The sequence below is a fragment of the Protopterus annectens genome, chromosome 7.part0 (genome assembly GCF_019279795.1).
Source record: "Protopterus annectens isolate FY-2018-M chromosome 7.part0, PAN1.0, whole genome shotgun sequence".
NCBI classification, from domain to species: Eukaryota; Metazoa; Chordata; order Ceratodontiformes; family Protopteridae; genus Protopterus; species Protopterus annectens.
The window spans coordinates 1738206657-1738226412 of NC_056739.1; the positions used below are offsets into that span (position 1 = coordinate 1738206657).

Below are 19756 nucleotides of genomic sequence, written 5' to 3' on the forward strand. Positions count from 1 at the left end.
GATCCTTGACTGGGGACCTGAGCAAAAAGGTAGCTTTCAAAGAGGCCTTACAAAGCTTAGAAGAAGCCAAAGAAACAGAACTCTCTCCAATGTGAAAATTAGAAATCTCTGCCAACTGTACCTTTACTGCATAAAAACTAGCACCATGATTAAAAATATCCACCCAAAACTGCAAAATGGCAGGAACTGGAGCAGTAAAGGGGTCCAAACCATGCTGAGAAGCCCAACTAGAGAAACATTTCCACTTACTAGAATAAACCTTCCTGGTGGAAGACTTGTGAGCCACCACCAAACTCTTCTTGAGAGGAGAAGATAGCCAGGGAGTCCTAACTATCACTGGAATTGGAGCAGCCAAGCCGTAAGCTTCAGACTAAGTCTGGATGCAGGATCCCTGAGGGGTGCGTGATCAGATCCGGGACCAGATTCAGACACACTGCATGAGACCACAAACAGGGGAACCAAACTTGGGGACGCCAGAAGGGGGACAATGAAGATCACTAAGCTCCCCAGCCATCGAGCTTTCTGAATGAATTTCGGAATTAGAGGGAGCAGAGGGCAAGCATACAGTAGACTGGAGGGCCAAACATGAACTAGAGCATCTATGGAAGATTCCCCCAGAGGGGAGTTCATAGCAAAATACTCGCTGCACTTAACTTTGGAAGGAGAAGCGAACAGATCGCAGCAGGGCTGATCCCACTTAAGAAAGCTCTGTTCTGCTACTGAAGGATTCAGAGACCACTCGTAAGGCATCAGAATAGATCTGCTGAGCCTGTCCTCCAGAACGTTGGACTTCCCCAGAATGTGAGTTGCCACCAGAAAAAGGCTGGAGGAGATCGTCCACTCCTACAATCACATAGCTTTGCAACAAAGGGAATAAGATCTGGTTCCCCCCATTTGTTGATTCACCAGACTACAGACATACCGTCTGTCCGGATGGCAATAATCTCCTGGGGGAGATGGGCATGAAGAACTGGCAATGTCAATAACACCACATGCCATTAACTGTCCCTCTCATGCAATGCCCCACCCACTCGAGCAGGGAGGCGTCCATGGTCACCCAGATCATAGGGGCAGAAAGAATAAAAGGACGGCCCAGGTGATCTGGGGAATGAAGCTACCAGAGGAGCAAATCCTTGCAGACTTGAGACAACCGAATCGGATGAGACAAAGGTAGGTCTAGTAAGAAACATCAAACCTCCAGAGTCCATTGGAAGACCCTCATATGAAGATGAACTGTAGAGATTAGAGAGATCGTGGCCACCATGGATCACAAAGAACAGACTCCACAGGGAGACACTGGACTTGAACAATGTAAGAGACATGATGCTGGAAGGATTGAAGTCTGTCCAGAGTCAGAAACACCTTGCCCAGAGTAGTATCTAAGCTCGCCCCAATGAAGTTGACTACTTGTATTGGTTCCAGTTGGGACTTGTTGAGATTTATGGTTATACCCAGATGTTGAGCAATCTAGAGAAGAAGAACCCTGGCTTGACACAGTTGATGCCTGGACAGAGCGGAAAGGAGCCAATTGCCCAGGTAGGTGAAAACCTGAAAGCCCTGCAGCCATAGGTGAGCCGCCACTACCGCTATCACTTTGGTGAACACCCTGGGGTCAGTGGTGAGTCCAAAGGGGAGTGCTCTGAACTGATGATTGGCTCCCAGCCGGAAGTGGAGGATCCTCCAAGAGCACCTGTACATTTTTATGCGATAGCATGTCTCTGGGGTCTATCAAGCACATACAATCATTTATCTGCACCATGGGCAGAATGGATTGGAGTGACCATCCGGAATGTTGATCTGAACAACCGATAGGTTCAGGGATGAAATATCCAGGATGGGTCTCAAGTCCCCCATCATCTTTGGCACCAAAAAAACCTGGAATAAATGCCTGATCAGGATCGTTCTGGGGGACAGGCTGGATGACTCTTTTCGAGCAGCTTGGAAATTTCCACTGCTGCCTCCTCTCGTTGTGCAGGTGGGACATCCAGGAGGCATTTCGGAAGGGAGTGGAGGTTGAAGGCAGGGGATGGAGTATCCTCTGGATATAATCTGCAACACCAAACGATCATTTGTGATGGACTCCCAGGCTGTTGGGTGCAGAGAGAGACATCCCCCGACTGCCTCCAGAGACGAGCAGTTGGGGAACGTTTTAGGGCTGCTGCGAGGGTCTGTCCAGGAAAGAATCCAGAGACTCTTGGTTCCTCAGACATCCCCTCTGCCACGAGGACTGTGTCTATTGTATCCCCCTCTGCCTCTGGGTGAAGGAGAGACTTGAGCATCCTGGGAAAAACCCGGAGACTTTTGGAACCACATAATTTTCGCTCCACACTGATTCCAGGAAAAGGATCACTGCAAGGCTGAGAAGAGAATCCCGACGGCAGACAAGGTCTTCCCATCTTTCTCACTCTGGATCAGGGTGTTATGAACGGTCTTACCAGAGTGTGTGGAACTGTCATAAGGGACATTTGTAAATGACACCTTGAAGTGTTCCGAGAATGCACAAAGCCGGAGCCAAGCACAACGCCTGATGGCAACGCCTGCTACGGCTGCCCAGAGGCCCCTTCAGTGGAGTGTGACAAAAGCCTCATGGAAGTACTGTATATCAAATTTAGGGTGGCCATCGTGGAGGAGAATACCTTCTCCTTTCCCAACATTGATCCTGGGCCAAACTCCGTGACCTTTTTGATCATGCCTGCTGAAGCCTAATATGTGCCATATAATTCAGCATTTGCAAGGTAAACGTGGTTGAAGCATAAGCAAGCCTGCTTCCCAAAACAGTCCATGACCCGCGACTCTTGGTCCAGCGGATGGACCATAGAGCTCTCCTGAGCGAGCTCTTTCTTGAGGGCTGCCACAACCACCATGGCATCTACTGGGGATCCCTTAGACCAGTGTTGCCTGTCAGATGGGGCACTTGGGCTCCACCGTGTCCAGCTCCTTCCATGCCCTAGATAAAATCAAATCCACGAGAGGATAAGTGGGAGGGGACACCCAGGATGTAGAGGGTCCTGTGCCAAACACTTCCACAACACAGACTCATCCTGGTTGGGTCTTTGGACAGATCACCTCCCACGCTGGCCCAGGATTTGGAGACATCATCTGCGGTGACCAAGGGGAACCCTCCCCCTACTTTAAGTCCGTGTCTTCCGTGAGGGACTCAGGTGGGGAGTCCAAGTACCTCCATTTGCACATACGTTTCCTATGGAACTCCTCAGGGGGAGCTTCTGGGGAGGACTCTGAAACCTCAGGGAGTTGCCGGGAGGGATCCCCTGGGGCAGAATGGCAACAGGATGTACCTGAGGGGGCAGGACAGCAGATTCCAGTTGAAAAAGAGGGAGCCAGGATGGATCCAGAGGAAGACAGAATTCACCACATCGAAGGCACAATGGGGACGAACTCCCACATCGAAGGCAGAATGGGGACGAACTCTGGTAGCATGGGAGAGTAATAATGGATCCGCCACTCCCTGTACCGAAGGGGGAGCTGGATCCAAGCCTGCAGATGCTGAAACTCTGAGTGGAAGGGCCAACTCCGAAAACCTCTAAACGGACACCATCCCCACGGATCCAGAGCCGAGACTGCAACTCCGGGAGTCTAACGGCTCTGAAAGGGTCTGAGCTGAGCCACTTAGGGTAATGGTCGGCGTCGAGGTACCTGAGACCAATGGCATCGACTCACTGATGTTAAATTTGAACCTTATATTATGGAATCTGTATACCTTGTAGGCTTTAGGCCTGGACACTGTTACACAACTTATTAACGTGTTCCAAAATTGTCCTTATTTATTAAATTCTTACTGAATCGTGCAGCTCACCATATTGGCTCTACTCTTTACTTTGGCAACATAAGCCTTGAGATTTTGTAAAGCAAAAATGTCTAATAAATGCCAAGTTGTTTTCAATTATTTTTAATTACCGAGCATCTCTCTCATTGCTATTTTTGTCTTTCACAATCAAAAGTTAAATGCCATTCCTTTTTCCCCCTCAGTGATATGCAGGAATGCAGCAAAGTGTCCTTTTTTTGTGTGTGTGTGTGTGTGTGTGTGTGTGTGTGTGTGGGGGTCATTTGCATTTCTGGATCCGTGGTTTTCAGTTTTCTATGAAATTTTCTTCTAGTAGCAGAATTTTGTATGGCAGAAGCAGAGACATTTTTTTTGGCTGACAATCATACATTTGTACTTATAAACAAACTTGAAGGCAATTACATTTCCTCACATCTGCAGATACATTTAAGTTTTGGCATACATATCTTTATTTCGGACATCAAGTAGTATCCACATTGTAACCAAACAGATATTTTAGTGAGGCTAGACCACATATCCAGTTAAATATTCAGACTCAAGATTCTCTAGAAGAACCATGTATGGCAGGACAAGCAAATCACTGCTGTTAGCTCATTAGAATTAAAGCTATAAGCCTATGCACGGCAAAAGACAGCTACACAAAGCTTAACACTGTAAATAATGGTTCTTTCAGATAAACAAAAATTGAGCAACTTGACAGTGAAATACATACGACTGTTGATTTCAGATATAAAAATTAACTGAAGGTAACAAAGTTTAAACACTTCAGTACTGCCCAAATTCTTGCAGATGGCCATGGCATGCGAGGTGACCACTAGACAAGTTCAAATGTAATACTCATCTGGTTGAATGACAAACATTTGCCTATGGCATACAATATCAGTCTTAAATGTCATTCAACAATAATAGTCATGATTAACACTGTAAAATATTTCTGGTTAAAAACCCACACAAAGCTTGGCAGCGGAGTTCATCCAAATGAGAAAGGCTGAAAAAAGTGAAAAAAATTACTACTGCAGTTATTTTCAATGTAGAACTGGAAAGAATCCTTTCACAGAAAGTATTCCAATGAAGCAAAACTTTCTGCATCCCCATCAAACAAATGTTAAGAGACATCCTGAAAGAGACTCATGGGGTTTCGATAGAACAAATCAAACTTCTGATTATTTACAAATTCAAACAGTCTGAGACAAACAGAAATATTATGAAGTTGAATATCAAGTAAGACAGGGTCAAGTGAAAGCATGCTGTTTCATCCAGTTTCTCATATTTGGGGACATTAAGATGAAGCATTCACAAAATGTCAGTACTTACTGTTCGAATGAAGATGCCAATATGCAATTACACTATTCCATCTTTGGAAATGTGCTCCAAAAACAAAACAGATTTAAAAAACAAGAAGTTATGTACTCACCATAACATTCGATGTATGTAGTCCATCTCGCCTCACATTCTTACCCGTGGGTTCGAAGCCGAACCTCGGCTCCGACTCGGGCATACTCTAGCTCGAAGTCTTATAATTGGCTGGGCTAAGAGGTATCCCATGCTGCACTGCTCTTTTTCCCTAGATCTTATTTCCTGCAAGCTCAATCACTCAATCACTCACCCTCCATACACATAACACATAGAGAAGTAAAAAACATTCCAATAGTAAAAGGAGTACTGAAACCAGAACTAACCTCTAGGTCCCTCCAGGATGGGAGAAGGCGGGGAGGGTAAGCAAGAATGTGAGGCGAGATGGACTACATACATCGAACGTTATGGTGAGTACATAACTTCTTGATGTTATGTAGTCCAATCTCGCCTACATTCTTACCCGTGGGACAGCATCCCCAGCACATGAACCCTGGGAGGCTCAGTGGAAAATACTCCTGAGCACTGTGGAACCAAAAGATGATCTGCCTCTGGATACCAAATCCAATTTGTAATGAGTAATAAAGGTGTGAGGAGATGCCCATGTAGCTGCAGCACAAATATCATCCATAGACATCCTGGCCTGAAATGCTGTAGAGGTAAACATAAGATCAGGTAGAATGAGCCTTCACTCTAAATGGTAAATACTTACCACCTGAGGCATAAATGAAGGAAATACAACTAGAGATCCATCTAGACAAGGTCACTTTGGAAACAGGAGACCCAATCTTATTTTCTGAAAATGAGACAAATAGCTGATCCGATTTTCTAAGATCCTTCATTCTATGCAAATAAAATACAACTGCCTGTGAACATCCAGCTGACGAAATTTAAATTCTGCCCTATTAGAAAACTCTGGAAAAAATACGGGCAGTTCAATGGATTGGTTGAGATCACTAACCGAAGCCACTTTTGGCATAAAGGAAGGGTTTGGTCTGAGGAAAACCCTGTCCTTGTGAAAAATCAAGTAAGGTGGTCTGATTGACAAAGCTTGGAGCTCTGAGACACATCTAGCTGAAGTGATGGCTACCAAAAAGATAGTTTTCCAAGTCAAATATTTCAGTTCACAAGTAACTGCAGGCTCAAAGGGGGAAGAGGTAAGGCATTGCAGCAAAAAATTTAGGTCCCAAGGCAGGACCGGGTCAAAGACTGGAGGGTGAAGCAGCATAGTGCCCTTCAAGAATGCCTTCCAAAGTCTATGCGCCATTAGACTAGGTTCATTAGCGACGAGAAAAGTGGAAATAGCAGCCAACTGTACTTTATTGGTCGCGGCTGCTGACCCCTAATTGAAAAGCATGGAGAGAAATTCCAGAACTGAAGAAATTGGAGCTGTATAAGGATCAATTTGTCTTGCCTGAGCCCAGATGGAGAATCTTTTCCATTTACTGGAATAAATCTTTCTGGTCGAAGGCTTATGGGAAGAAGTCAGAATATGAACCACTTCTGGAGAAAAATAATGAAGGCTGACTAGTGATGGAAGTGGAGTAGCCAGGCTGTCAACCAGAGGGTCTGAAGAGAGGGATGGAACTGCCCTGACATACAAGTCAGTAGATCTGGCTGTAGGTCCAGAATTCAGGGGGCGTCCATGAGATAGGGATGGAGAAAGGGTAACCAAATTTGACGAGGCCAGTGTGGAGCAATCAGAATCATTCTGCTACCCAAGGATTGCGCTTTCTGAATAACCTTTGTCAGCAGAGGAACAGGCGGGAAGGCATAAAGTAGACCAGAGGGCCAATCGTGAACTAGAGCATCCCTGGGTGTCACCCCCTGAGGGGGGATAAGGGTGAAGTAGCTGCAGCACTTGGTATTGAGGGGACTGGCACATAGGTCGCAGCAAGGATGATCCCATCTGCGGAAAATTTGCTCCGCAACTTGACTGTCCAGGGACCACTCGTGAGGCATCAGAATAGCTCTGCTCAACCTGTTGGCAATCACGCTGGACTTCCCCAGAATGTGTGTTGCTACAAGAAAACATTGGGAAGACACTGCCACTGCCACACTCGAATGGCCTCTCTGCAAAGGGGGAACGACTTGGTTCCGCCCTGTTTGTTCAGATACCATACCACCGACATATTGTCTGGGTGGATCGCAATTGTCCCGAGTGGAAGAAAGCTCTGAAGTGCTTGCAATGCTAGTAACACTGCTCTCAGCTCCAAGATATTGATATGCAGATGTATCTAGTGTTCCTGCCAAGTGCCTTGGACTGTCCTGCCGAGATAATGCCCCCCCACCCAATCTGGGAGGCATCCATGGTCACTGTGGCAACAGGATGGGATGGGACGAAGGGTTTTCCCGCATTGAGGTTGCTGGTGTGAAGCCACCAGCGTAGATCTTGCTTGCACTTGTCTGTGATCATTATAAGATGAGAAAGTGGAAGATGTTGTAGAGACCACTGGGCGAAGAGTAGCCACTGAAGGAGCCCCATGTGTAGCCTCGCCAGAGGAACCAGCATAATTGTTGCAGCCATTGTCCCTAACAATTTGAGAACCGTTTTTGCCTTCACTTTTTTTTTTTTAGAGGAAGCAACGTGTACACCTGTTGTTGCAAACCCTGAATCCTTTCTTGTGGTAAAAACACCCTCATGAGCACAGTGTCTAACTCAGCGCCTGTAAAGGTGACACGCTGCGAGGGCAACAAGGCATACTTTTCCCAGTTTATAGTGATGGCCAATTGTTGACACAGCTTAACAGTGGCGTCTCCGGCCTGTAGTAGCAGATGCCTGGTGGTGGCAGAAAGGAGCCAGTCGTCCAGGTACGGAAACAATTGGAATCCCTGACGTCTCAAGTGAGCAGTCACCACTGCCATACATTTGGTGAACACCCTGGGGGCTGTGGTGAGACCAAAGAGCAGGGCACGAAACTGAAAATGACTGGCTCCCAACCGGAAGCGTAGGTGACGTCTGGATGCCCTGTCCATCTTTATATGGTAAGCATCCTTGAGGTCGATGTAGCACATCCACACTTCTTTTCCCAACAATGGGAGAATAGATTGCAACGTGACCATTCAGAACTTGGACTTCTTCACGTGGAGGTTCAAGCGGCTGAGATCCAAGATGGGCCTCAGGTCCCCTGTTCTTTTCGGCACCAAAAAGAATGTGGAATAAATCCCTAATTCAATCTGGTCTGAGGGGATATGCTGGATGGCTCCTTTTTCTAGCAGCTTTATAACCTCTGAAGCTGCAGAATCTCTTTGATTGGGTGGAACATCTGGGATTCTTTTGATCAGTGGGGGGAGGGGGGTGGATGTGATATTCTCTGGAAACTATTTTTAATACCCATTGGTACTGGGTGATGTTTTGCCAAGCTTCTGGGTATAGTAAAATGCGACCCCCAACTGGCTCCGGAAACACACAGTCGGGCCTCCCATCAGGAGCGCTGGGAGAGAGAACCAAGAAAGGAATCACGGTCTCCCTAGTTACGCAGGCCTCCTCTGCCTCTAGGGCGATGTCTACCTAAATTACCACCCCCCTCCCTTGCCTCTGGAGGGGGAATCATTTTGTGCGTCGTGAAAAAAACCCTCTGCGATTTCTTCAACCACATTTTCCCACTCTTCTGAACCTTAGGATAAGGTCTAGAAGGAATGGAAAAACGGTGTCCCACGGCAGACAGAGTTTTCCCCTCTTGCTCGCACCTAGTGAGTGTGTCTTTCACCTTGGTTCCCAACAACGAGGAACCATCAAACAGGGAGTTGGTGAATGTAGACTTGAAGGCCTCCGCGAAATTACAGAGACGCATCCAGGAGTGCCCCCGGAGAGAAACTCTGGAATTCGCTGCCCTACTCGCTCCTTCTGCTGCATAAGAGATCAGCCTCATGGAGGAGTTAGCAATAGAATTTAGGGTAGACATCTGAGCGTTGACTTTCTGAGCCACTGAGTCAGAAACGTTACCCTGCAGAGAATCTCCAAGCTCCTTCAGGAGATCTCTTCAGAGTTGTGTAAAATGTGACAAGTAATTCAGCAACCGCAGAGTAAAGGTCGCTGAAGAAAACATACGCTTCCCATACCGGTCCACGGTCCTAGACTCCTTGTTAGGGGGCTGTACGGTAGATGAAGTCTCAGTCAGTTCCTTCTTGGTGGCCGCTGCCACCACCATGGCATCTACTGGAACGCCCTTCGTGAGAAACTCTTTCGGAGGGGACAGAAATTTGTTGGGTCTCCTGGGTACTGGTTCCACAGTGTCAGGAGTTTCCCACACCCTTCGACAAACCAGATCCAGGAGTTCATCGAAGGGTGGAGAAACCCAGAAAGTGGAAGGCTGAGTCCCAAAGGCCTTCAGGAACACAGACTCCTCCTCGGAGGGGGGTTTTGAGGGCCAGTCGCCTCTCTGCTTCAAGATCTCTAGGATATCAGAAAAAGAGATATCCACAGAGGAAGACTTGTGGGACCCCTCTGATTCCTCAAGGTCAGTGTCCGACGTGAGAGACTCTTCCTGGGAGTCTATGTGCTTCCTCTTGCACATTCTTTTTCTGGGTGGCTCCTCAGGCAAAAACTCTGGGGGACCACTCCTGGAGGTATCCTGAGGCCTTGGGTCTCCGCTGTCCAAAGATAGGGGGTGATCAGAGACGGATACCGGAGCTGGAGGGGATAGAGGGTCAGTGCTGTATGATGCAGCTGAGGACCTGGCCAGCACGCTCCGCATAACCTCGAAAGCTGACCCCCCCGGCTCCGAAGATAAACCACCCGTGGAAGACCTCGGAGCCGAAGGGACAAGGTCCGAAGCAAGGGTCAGGCTCACCTGAGCCGAAGAGCATCCTGAAACCTCCCCCTCGGGTCCGACTGAGGAACCATGAGTCCTGGACCCCATGGATGGAGCCAACTGGGTTGGAGCTGAGATCGGAGCTGATAAGCCAGGATCGGCTATCGGAGCCGACCTAGAGGCATCAGACGGCGCCGACCACTCTGGCTCCAAAGGCTGAGATTTGCTCGGAGGATCTACCGACGATGGATGGGTGATGGGCTCTGGAGCTGACTGGGCTGGAGCCGAAAGCAATTTAGCCAGCACTGGTGATTGGAGCAGTCTCTGCACCACTCTATCCACATCCACATCAGAAAGCATCTTGGAGGACCTAGAGGACAAGATAGGAGATCTAGACCTCCTCTCAGAAGGAGACCTGCGAGGAGGAGAAACCGGTCTAAAAATTGGAGACAGGCTCTGAGAGGCTGGGAGCCGATGTAGGTTCCTGTCAATTCACAAACTTCCTTCGGCACCGAAGGCAGTGGAGCCGAGGATGCCATAGTAGACTTTGTAACTTTCTCTGGAAGTTCTGATAATAAAGACAGGGCCGGAGATAATTTTTCTGCTTTGGATGTTTTGTCTCTTTTAGAGGGAGAGGACTTAGCACTAGAAGACCTCTCCAAATCTTCCTAGAAGGAGGGTTTCAGTAGTCCCTTCAGAATTAGTTTGTTCTTCCTTTCTTGAAGAACACGAGGGCTGAATGCGTGACAGAACGCACACGACTCCTGAAGGTGTATAGCCCCCAAACAATAAATGCACACAGAATGCCCATCAGTAATCGACATCTTGTAGTCACATTTACTACATTTCTTAAAGCCCGAAGGCTTATGTTCTCTTGTATCCTTAGACATGGTAGGCAGGATACTAGACACAACACAACAGTAAAACTTACACCAGCAACAAGCGCGGGAACTAGAATCTAATAAACTACAGACACCACACAAGGACCTCTAACTCAGACGGTCCTGACAGTAAAAAACAAGGGGAAGGACTAGGTCCTCTAACGTAAATGGCCCTAGCCCGTAGGGGATAGGTACCTAAAAACAAAACTACCACAGAAGGAAAAACAGATAACCAAGGGAGGACTAGGTCCTCTAACTGAAACAGGCCTAGTCCGTTGGGAGAGAGCTGACGGGATACCAGACAAAAAGTAAGACAAGGCCACAAAAGGCCGCACAAAACAGCTTCCACAAACCAACAACACACATACCTAGCTATGAAAATAGCTTTTGGAGCAAAATTTTAGTCAAAGAAGATAAAAAGTTATACTTGGCCACAGCCAAGAGTGAAACCACATCTGAGCTTTACGAATAGCAAATGAGATCTGGGGAAAGTGAGCAGTGTAGCATGGGATACCTCTTAGCCCAGCCAATTGAAAGACTTCGAGCTAGAGTATGGCCGAGTCGGAGCCAAGGTTCGGCTCCGAACCCACGGGTAAGAATGTAGGCGAGATTGGACTACATAACATCAAACATTTTGCTTCATGTGAAGATGCCAAATAATTTAGTATGGCCAACTAAGACAGTGAAATGCTATGAGAGAAACTACAATAATGTCTTCAGTTTGGACCAAGGAAAGACTCTAGCTAGGGCTTAAACTACCGAGAGAGGTTTACAGTATATGTCTTTCGACGAGGGAGTGCAACAAAGTCCTGCATAAGCAACTGCACAGGTATGTGTCAAACTGATGACACTTTAAAAGAAAACTTTAGTTCTGCACCTGCTGATAAAGGTAACTCAAGAAGTGAGCCATTCGGTAAATAACCGAAATAAGAAAAAATGTGCAGTGATTAACCTCAACCTATACCACAAGGTGGATCATTCCAGAAATTTCTACCACAAAAGATATTAAAAAAATATACTTGTTACATACCATTGTAGTAAGGAGTAAACATTTGTCTTTGTGCATTACTGAAGAAACATTTGTCCCAGTAAGACGACAATTCCTTTCTAATTCCATTGACCACATTTCGAATATTTTGCAGTTTCAGCTCTTCCAGGCGAGATGCCTCTTCCTGCAACTAAAGAAAACAATTAGCCAGCTAAACAAGTACATATTCTCACCATATTGGATAGTGTGAGAGACAATTATCTTCAAAAAATATGACTGGAATATACTCATCACAACCTTCAACATGGCTACTTATTTCTTCAGCTTCCCACACTTGAGGGTGTGATCAGATAAATCACCAGCTGCAATTACTAGTCCCACATTTGTAAAATAAAACATGTATGAAAGCAGAGGAGAACAATAAACATCAAATATGGCTGTTCTTCAAGGTTGTCCTTTTTAGCAAGGGGGCATCTCCCCCAGGACCATAATAATAAACAGCTGTTTTATCAAAACTCCTGCACTCACTTCAATTAAAAATCATTCACACAGATATCACCTCAGTGAGGAAACAGTTTTCTAGACATACAGGATCATTAGTTATGTACTTACCTTAACAATAGACCAGTGTTGTCCAACTCAGTCTGGTTCAACCTATGGGTTATTTGATCAAAAGCCAGCCAATTCTACAAGACTTCAGCTTGCCATGCTCTGCCTCCCCTAGCCAAAATTCCTTACTCCCCACAGGAAACCTCAGATTGAGTATTCCCACTCTTAATCTAACACCACTGTAATATAACCACATAAAGGAGGATGACGATGAAGGACTCCAAGAGAAGGAAACAATAAAAGTACAGTTGTGTACACTTACCATAAATGTAGATGTTGGAGTGTATTCACTGTTACTGTCATCACACTTGTGTTATCTGCCTGCAGGTAGTCCTCAGTCAGCCCGAATACCAGAGTCTTAATATTTCTGTGTCGGATGCTGTCGCTTCTTCCATGACATCAGGTCGTCAGGGGTATAAAACAGGCAGCAGACGCCATTACATCAGTTTTTCTTGTCCCAAATGTCAGGAGCCCCCAAATAAGATGCTAGTATATGGTGGGGAACACCACCAGTTAAATGTAAACACCAATGCCATTAGGAATAGCCATAGAGAGGAGAGGCAGGTAGACAGAGAAAGCCAGGGGGCTGGAGGGAGGGAAGCCAGGACCTGCAACAGTGAATACACTCTAACATCTATATTTATGGTAAGTATACACAACTGTACTATGTTCTTCGTGTTTCACTGTTGCAGTCACTGCACTTGGGTTGATTCCCAAAGCTGAGGAAGGGTGGAGGCAGTCAAGAAGTGTTAGGGCTGGCTGGTAGGCCTTGCAAGACTGCTGTAGCAAATTCAGCTCTGATAAGGATAGGCAAGTGGTAAGTGCTTGGTGAAGGTGTGTACAGAACTCCAGGTTGCACATTACAGAATGTCCCTGGTAGTGACTCCCCTGAGAAATGCTGTAGAGGTAGAAGTAAGCCCAAGTGGAATGTGTTTTGACCCCCTGAGGGGTTGGTTTTCCATGGTGCTTGTAGCAGAAATGGATGCAGTGTGCCATCCTTTTGGAAATGGTTTGTCCTGAAATGGCCTTACCCTCTGCCCCTGAAGCAAAGCTGACTAGCAGCTGGTCAGATTTTCTGAAAGGCTTAGTCCTATCAAGGTAGAGCCTGAGCTGTCTGTGCACATCCAAAGAGTGCAGTATCCTTTCCTCTTTATTCTGAGGGTTAGGGAAGAAGGTTGGTAAGTGGATGGATTGGTTTAGAGCCACACTGGACACCACCCTAGGCATAAAGGACGGGTTAATCCTGAGGGAAACCCTGTCCGCATGGAAAATAATGAAGGGTTCCCACAGCCATTAGTGCCACTAACTCACTCTTCTAGCTGAAGTTATGGCTAAAAGAAAGGCTGTTTTCCAAGAGAGGAATTTTAACTCTGCTGAAGCAGCAGGTTCAAAAGGGGGAAGCGTGAGCTTTTACAGTACAAAGTTATGGTCCCAAGGCAGGGGTGGGTGTCCTCCTTGGGGGCAGTGGGTGCCCTCCTTGGGGGCCTAACGTTCTTAGCTCCTCGCAGGAACTGTTTGATGAGAGGGTGAGAAAATAGAGGTGGCTCAGTATTATAATGAGCCGAGATGGCAGAGGCATGAATCTTAAAGGAGGAGAAGGATAGGACTCTGTGGAGTAGCTCTGCTAGGTAATCCACGACTACAGGTAAGAAGGACACTGCTGTGTCCTTTCCTTTAGACTGAGTCCAAAAACAATATATTTTCCACTTTTCAGCATAGGATTTCCTAGTACTAGGCCTTCTGGCTTCAAGAATGACATCCAGCACCTGTTTGCTGAGGGTTGCTGGTGGGGTATTCAAGAGATATGCCAGGCTGCAAGGTTTATGGTTTGCAATTGTGGATGCAAAATCTGTCCCTCCTTCTGAGACAGCAGGGTAGGTGCCAGGGTGGCACCATTGTCAGGCTGCGCAGCAGTGGGTACCAGTGCTGGCGTGGCCAGTCCAGGAAAATCAGAATTGCCCTTGGCCTGTCCTGTTTTATCTTGAGAAGAACTCTTGAGAGAAGGGGCAGAGGGGGAAAGGAATAGACAGAGATTTTCCCATTGAAAGGATAGGGCATCCACCTTCCAGGCCCTGCTGTGAGGGTTCCTGGTGCAGTATCTGCTTAACTGCTGGCTCTCGGGGGAGATAAAGAGATGCACATCTGGTGTCCCCCACCTCTGGATCAAGGTTGAAGGTGTTGGGCTCCAATTTCCACTCATGTGGGTCTAGGAGATTTCTGCTTAAGTCATCTGCCAGTGAATTTTGTTTGCCTGGCAGGAATTGAGCTTGGACATGGACTTGGTTGCTCAAGTCTGTATTCCACACGGCCATCACTATCCTGCAGAGTGGGGAAGAATGGGTTTCCCCCCTGCTTGTTTATGTACCACATAACTGTGGTGTCGTCAGTTTTTATCAGCTGTCCAGGAAGGATTAGGTATTTGAAAGCGGTCAGAGAATTCTGTACAGCTAGCATCTCTTTTTGATTGATGTGCAGGAGAATCTGCCTTGGGCTCCAGTGGCCCTGAATGCATTTGCCTGCAATGTGAGAACTCCAAGCATAGTCTGATGCATCTGTTATCAGGGTTTGGGCGGCATGGGATTGAGTGAAATGAAGTCCCTTGTTGTGGTTGCATGCTCCTGCCCACCAGAGGAACTCTGTCCTTAGACAAGGTAGGATAGGAATGACTGCTTCTAGGTCCTGAGAATGCTGGCACCAAAGACTTTTTAAGTACCATTGAAGTTTCCTCATGTGCAGTCTTGCATATGGAATTAGTGGAATACATGAGGCCATGAACCCTAGGGCTTGCAGTATTTTTCTTGCAGATAGCTGGGTTCTGGTGGCCATTTGTTTGAAGTAGTCTGTCAGATAGACCTGTTTTTCTGAAGTGAGAAATGTCATCTGGGAAGTTGTGTCCAAGCTTGCTCCCAGAAATACAATCTTTTGACTGGGTACTAGTTGAGATTTCTTTTCGTTGATGGTGTACCCCAATGAAGTGAGAAGGCTTTTTACAAATGCCAGGTGCTGAAGCAGCAATTCCTGACTGTCCACCTGAATCAAGCAGTCGTCCAAGTATGGGTAAATTTAGATATTTCTCTGCCTGCATTATGCAATGGCTGGAGCCAGGCATTTTGTGAATAGTCTGGGTGCAGTAGATAAGCCAAAGGGAAGAGCAGAGAACTGATAGTGCATAGATCCTGCCCTGAACGTAGATATTTCCTGCACGACTCCCTTATGTGGATGTCCAGATAAGCTTCTTTTAAGTCTAGAGTGACCAACCAAGCATCCTTGGCTATCATAAGGAGAAGCTGTTGCAGGGTAAGCATCTTGATGTTGGGACCACCAGAAAGGTGTTGAGAATTGAAAGATCCAGGATCAGCCGCCAAGAGAGTACAGTTGTGTACACTTACAATAAATGTAGAAGTTAAAGTGTATTCACTGCTGCAGTCATCACTTTTGGGTTATTTGCTTGCAGTAGCCCTCAGTCGGCCTGATTAACAAAGTCTTGGGCCCTGCGTCAGTTGCTGTCCCTTTTTCCATGACGTCAGGTCGTCAGGGGCATAAAAACATGTAGCAGACGCCATTTTATCAGTTTTTGTTGCCCCAGATGTCAGGAGCCCCCATAATGGGAAGCAATTATATACAAGGTTACACCTCCAACAAAAAGCAAATACACCAGAAAGCTTTAAGAATAGTAAACAAGAATAGAGGTAGACAACAGAAGTCAGGAGGCTGGAGGGAGGGTAACCAGGACTGCAACAGTGAATACACTAACATCTACATTTATGGTAAGTGTACACAACTGTACTATGTTCTTTGTGTTTCACTGTTGTAGTCATTACATTTGGGTAGATTCCCAAAGCTATGGTTAGGAGGAGGAGTTTATACAGCATTAGGGCCAGCTATAAGATCCTGCAAGACAGCAGTGGCAAAGCCAGCTCTGGATTTAGAGAAAACTGTTAAATGATAATGCTTGGTGAAAGTATGTACAGAGCTCCAGGTAGCAGCTTCTAGGATGTCCCTGGTAGGAACACCTCTGAGAAAGGCTGCAGAAGTAGATGCAGCCCTGGTGGAGTGAGATCTGATCCCCTGGGGGATAGGTTTTCCCTAGTGCTTATAACAGAAATGAATGCAATGGCTTATCCATTTAGAAATAGTTTGTTTTGAAATAGCCTCCCCCTCTGCCCCTGCAGCAAATGCTACCAGCAGTTGTTCAGATTTTCTTTGAGGTTTAGTCCTGTCCAAGTAGAATCTAAGTTGTCTATGCACATCCAAGGATTGCAGAATCCATTCCCCTTTGTTCTGTGAATTGGGAAGAAGGTTGGCAAATGAATGGACTGATTAAGAGCCACAATGGAAACCACCTTGGGCATGAAGGATGGATTGGTCATCAGAAATACCCTGTCCGCATGAAAGATGATAAAAGGCTCCACTGTCATAAGGGCCTGTAATTCAGATATCCTTTTAGCTGAAGTGATTGCTAAAAGGAAGGATGTTTCCCAAGAAAGAAATTTTAAATCTGCAGTAGTAGCTGGCTCGAAAGGAGGTAGAATGAGTTTCTCCAAAACAAAGTTAAGGTCCCAGGCAGGGGTTGGAGCTCTCCTGGGTGATCTCAAGTATTTTGCCCCTCTGAGATACTGCTTGAGTAGAGGATGAGAGAAGAGGGGAGGTTCTGTGTTATAATGAGCTGAAATAGCGGAGGCGTGGATTTTGATGGAGAAAAAGGACAGGCCCTTGTGAAGCATCTCAGTAAAATATTGCAAAATCTGAGGTAAATTGGGCGCTGCTGTGCTCATCCCTAAAGATTGGTTCCAGGCACAGAATCTTTTCCACTTGTAAGCATAAGATTTTCTAGTACTAGGTCTCCTTGCCTCCAAGATGACATCCATCACAGGTTTGCTGAGGGATAAGGGTGAAATTAAGTGATTAGCTAGGCTGCAAGGTTCAATGTTGGAAGCTGAGGGTGCAGAATTTGTTTCTCCTGCTGAGACAGCAGGGAAGGGGTCTGAGGCAGGTACCATGGAGATAATTACGACACACTGTGCAGGAGGGGGTACCAGTGTTGGCGCGGCCAGTCTGGAGCAATCAAAATCATCCTTAGTTTGTCCTGTTTGACTTTTAGTAAAACTTTGGAGAGCAGAGGCAGAGGGGGAAAGGCATAGACTGACAGTTTTTTCCAGCTGAAGGACAGAGCATCAACTTTCCAGGCCTGTTTGTGGGAAGTCCTTGTGCAAAACTTGTCCAACTGGTAGTTCTGGAGGGAGGCAAATAGATCTATGTCTGGGCTCCCCCATTCGCTTGTCAAAATGTTGAAAATCCGTGGTTCCAGTTTCCACTCGTGTGGGTCCATGAGGTTTCTGCTTAGTCCGTCTGCCAGTGTATTCAATTTTCCTGGCAGGAATTAAGCTTGTAGATGCACGTAGTAGCTCAAGGCTGTGTTCCACAATGCCATGGCTAGACTGCAGAGGGGGTAGGAATGTGTACCCCCTTGCTTGCTTATGTACCACATAACAGTGGTGTTGTCCATCTTTACCATTAGTTGTCTTGGAAAAATTTGGCCCTTGAAGGCTGTCAGAGCATTCTGTACAGCTAACATTTCTTTTTGATTGATATGTAGGTGCATTTGATTTGGGTTCCATTTGCCCTGAAAGCAGTTCCCTGCCAGGTGAGCCTCACATGCGTACACTGATGCATCTGTAAGTTAGGGTTTGGGCGGCAGGGGGTAGTATGAATGGTAGTCCCTTGTTTTAATGGCAGGCATCTGCCCGCCATAGGAACTCCAGGCATAGGTAAGGTATGACAGGAATCATTGTTTCCAGGCTGTGACAATGTTGACTCCATAGACTTTTTAGATACCACTGTAGTTTCCTCATATGCAGTCTTGCATATGGAATTAGAAGAATGCAGGAGGCCATGAACCCCAAGGCTTGCAGTATTTGTCTTGCAGATAGAAGGGTTTTTGTGGCCACTTGTTTGAAGTAAGATACCAAATGAATTTGCTTTTCTGGCATGAGGAAAGCCATCTGGGAAGTTGTATTCAAGCTTGCTCCCAGGAATATAATTTAATATGTTGACAGGGTACCAGGTGTGATTTCTTTTCGTTTATGGTGTACCCCAGGGCAAGTTAACACCCTCTGTACAAAAGCCAGATGATTCAAAAGTATGTCCTGGTTTTCTGCCTGAATTAGACAATCGTTCAGGTATTGGTATATCTGAATATTTATTTGCCTGCAAAATGCAATGACTGGAGTTAAGCACTTTGTGAGTACACTGGGCGCAGTAGAAAAACCAAAGGGCAGTGCAGAGAACTTGATAGTGCATGTAGCCTGCTTTGAAGCGTAGGTCTCTTCTGCAAGATTCCCTGATTGGGATGTGCAGGTATGCTTCCTTTAAATTTAGTGTTGCCAACCAGGCATCTTTGCTTAGCATAGGAAGCAACTGGTGAAGAGTCAGAATCTTGAATTTTGGAATCTCCAAAAAGGTGTTTAGAGTAGGCAGGTCCAGGATAGGACGCCATGAATTGTCTTTTCTGGGTACCAGGAAAAATCTTGAGTAGAAACCTTGTCCCTTTTTCTCTTCTGGTACCAACTGAATAGCCCCTATGCTTAAGAGAGAGAGAGAGAGAGAGAGAGAGAGAGAACTTGCTTTTGGGCCTCTGCCCACTGCTTTGGAGGTAGATCCGGCCAACTGCTTGGAGTTGGTGACATGTGGAAGTGAAATCTGTATCCTTGGGACACTATAATTAAAACCCATTTGTCCTGGTTAATGAGTCCCCAGTTGTTTGCATGAAGTGCAATCTTTCCCCCAAAACGGGCAGTCAGTTGAGAAGTGCTTGGAAGTTTTAAAAAGAAGTCATTGAGAAAGTTTACCATGGGGGGAGTTTTATTACTCCAGAATTTGGAAGTAGAGGCCCCCCACTGCTTAGTCCTGTGCGTCCCCTGGGACTGAAGCCTGGGTGCTCTGCTGGATCTGGGTTTGGACTGAAGGTCTGGAAGAGGCAGGAAAGGACCAATTCTTAGAAGACCAATGCCTACTAAATCTTGGAGGCTGTACTTGTAAATAGTTTAACAGTTTGCATAGATTTAGCTTTTTCCTCTTTTTAAAAAACTTCTTCTGTCTTGTTGCCAAACAGGTGGTCCTGATTTAAGGGAGCATCCAGTAATTTCGCTTTAACATGATCTGGCAAGGATTGCTCCTTAAGCCAAGCATGCCTTCTAAGTACAGACCCAGTTACCGCAGCTCTGCAAGATGCCTCTATTGAATCAAAACCACATTGCAATGTATGTTTAACAACTTGTTTGGCAGAATGCATAAAATCCTGTAAATCCTTATATTACAATCAGGAGTCATCGTTTTCTGTTTAAGCAATCCAATAATATGCAGCTGATAC

At 46.2% G+C, this 19756-nt stretch overlaps 1 protein-coding gene across 3 annotated transcripts in view; it reads right to left on the reverse strand.

Moving 5' to 3' along the window:
• Positions 1-19756, reverse strand: part of PRC1 (protein regulator of cytokinesis 1) — a 2137226-nt gene that overhangs the window by 1309487 nt on the left and 807983 nt on the right. For all 3 annotated transcript variants that reach the window (XM_044078279.1, XM_044078277.1, XM_044078278.1), the window contains exon 7: positions 11821-11968. In XM_044078279.1, the coding sequence (XP_043934214.1) occupies positions 11821-11968 (148 nt within the window). The remainder of the gene's footprint in view (positions 1-11820; positions 11969-19756) is intronic.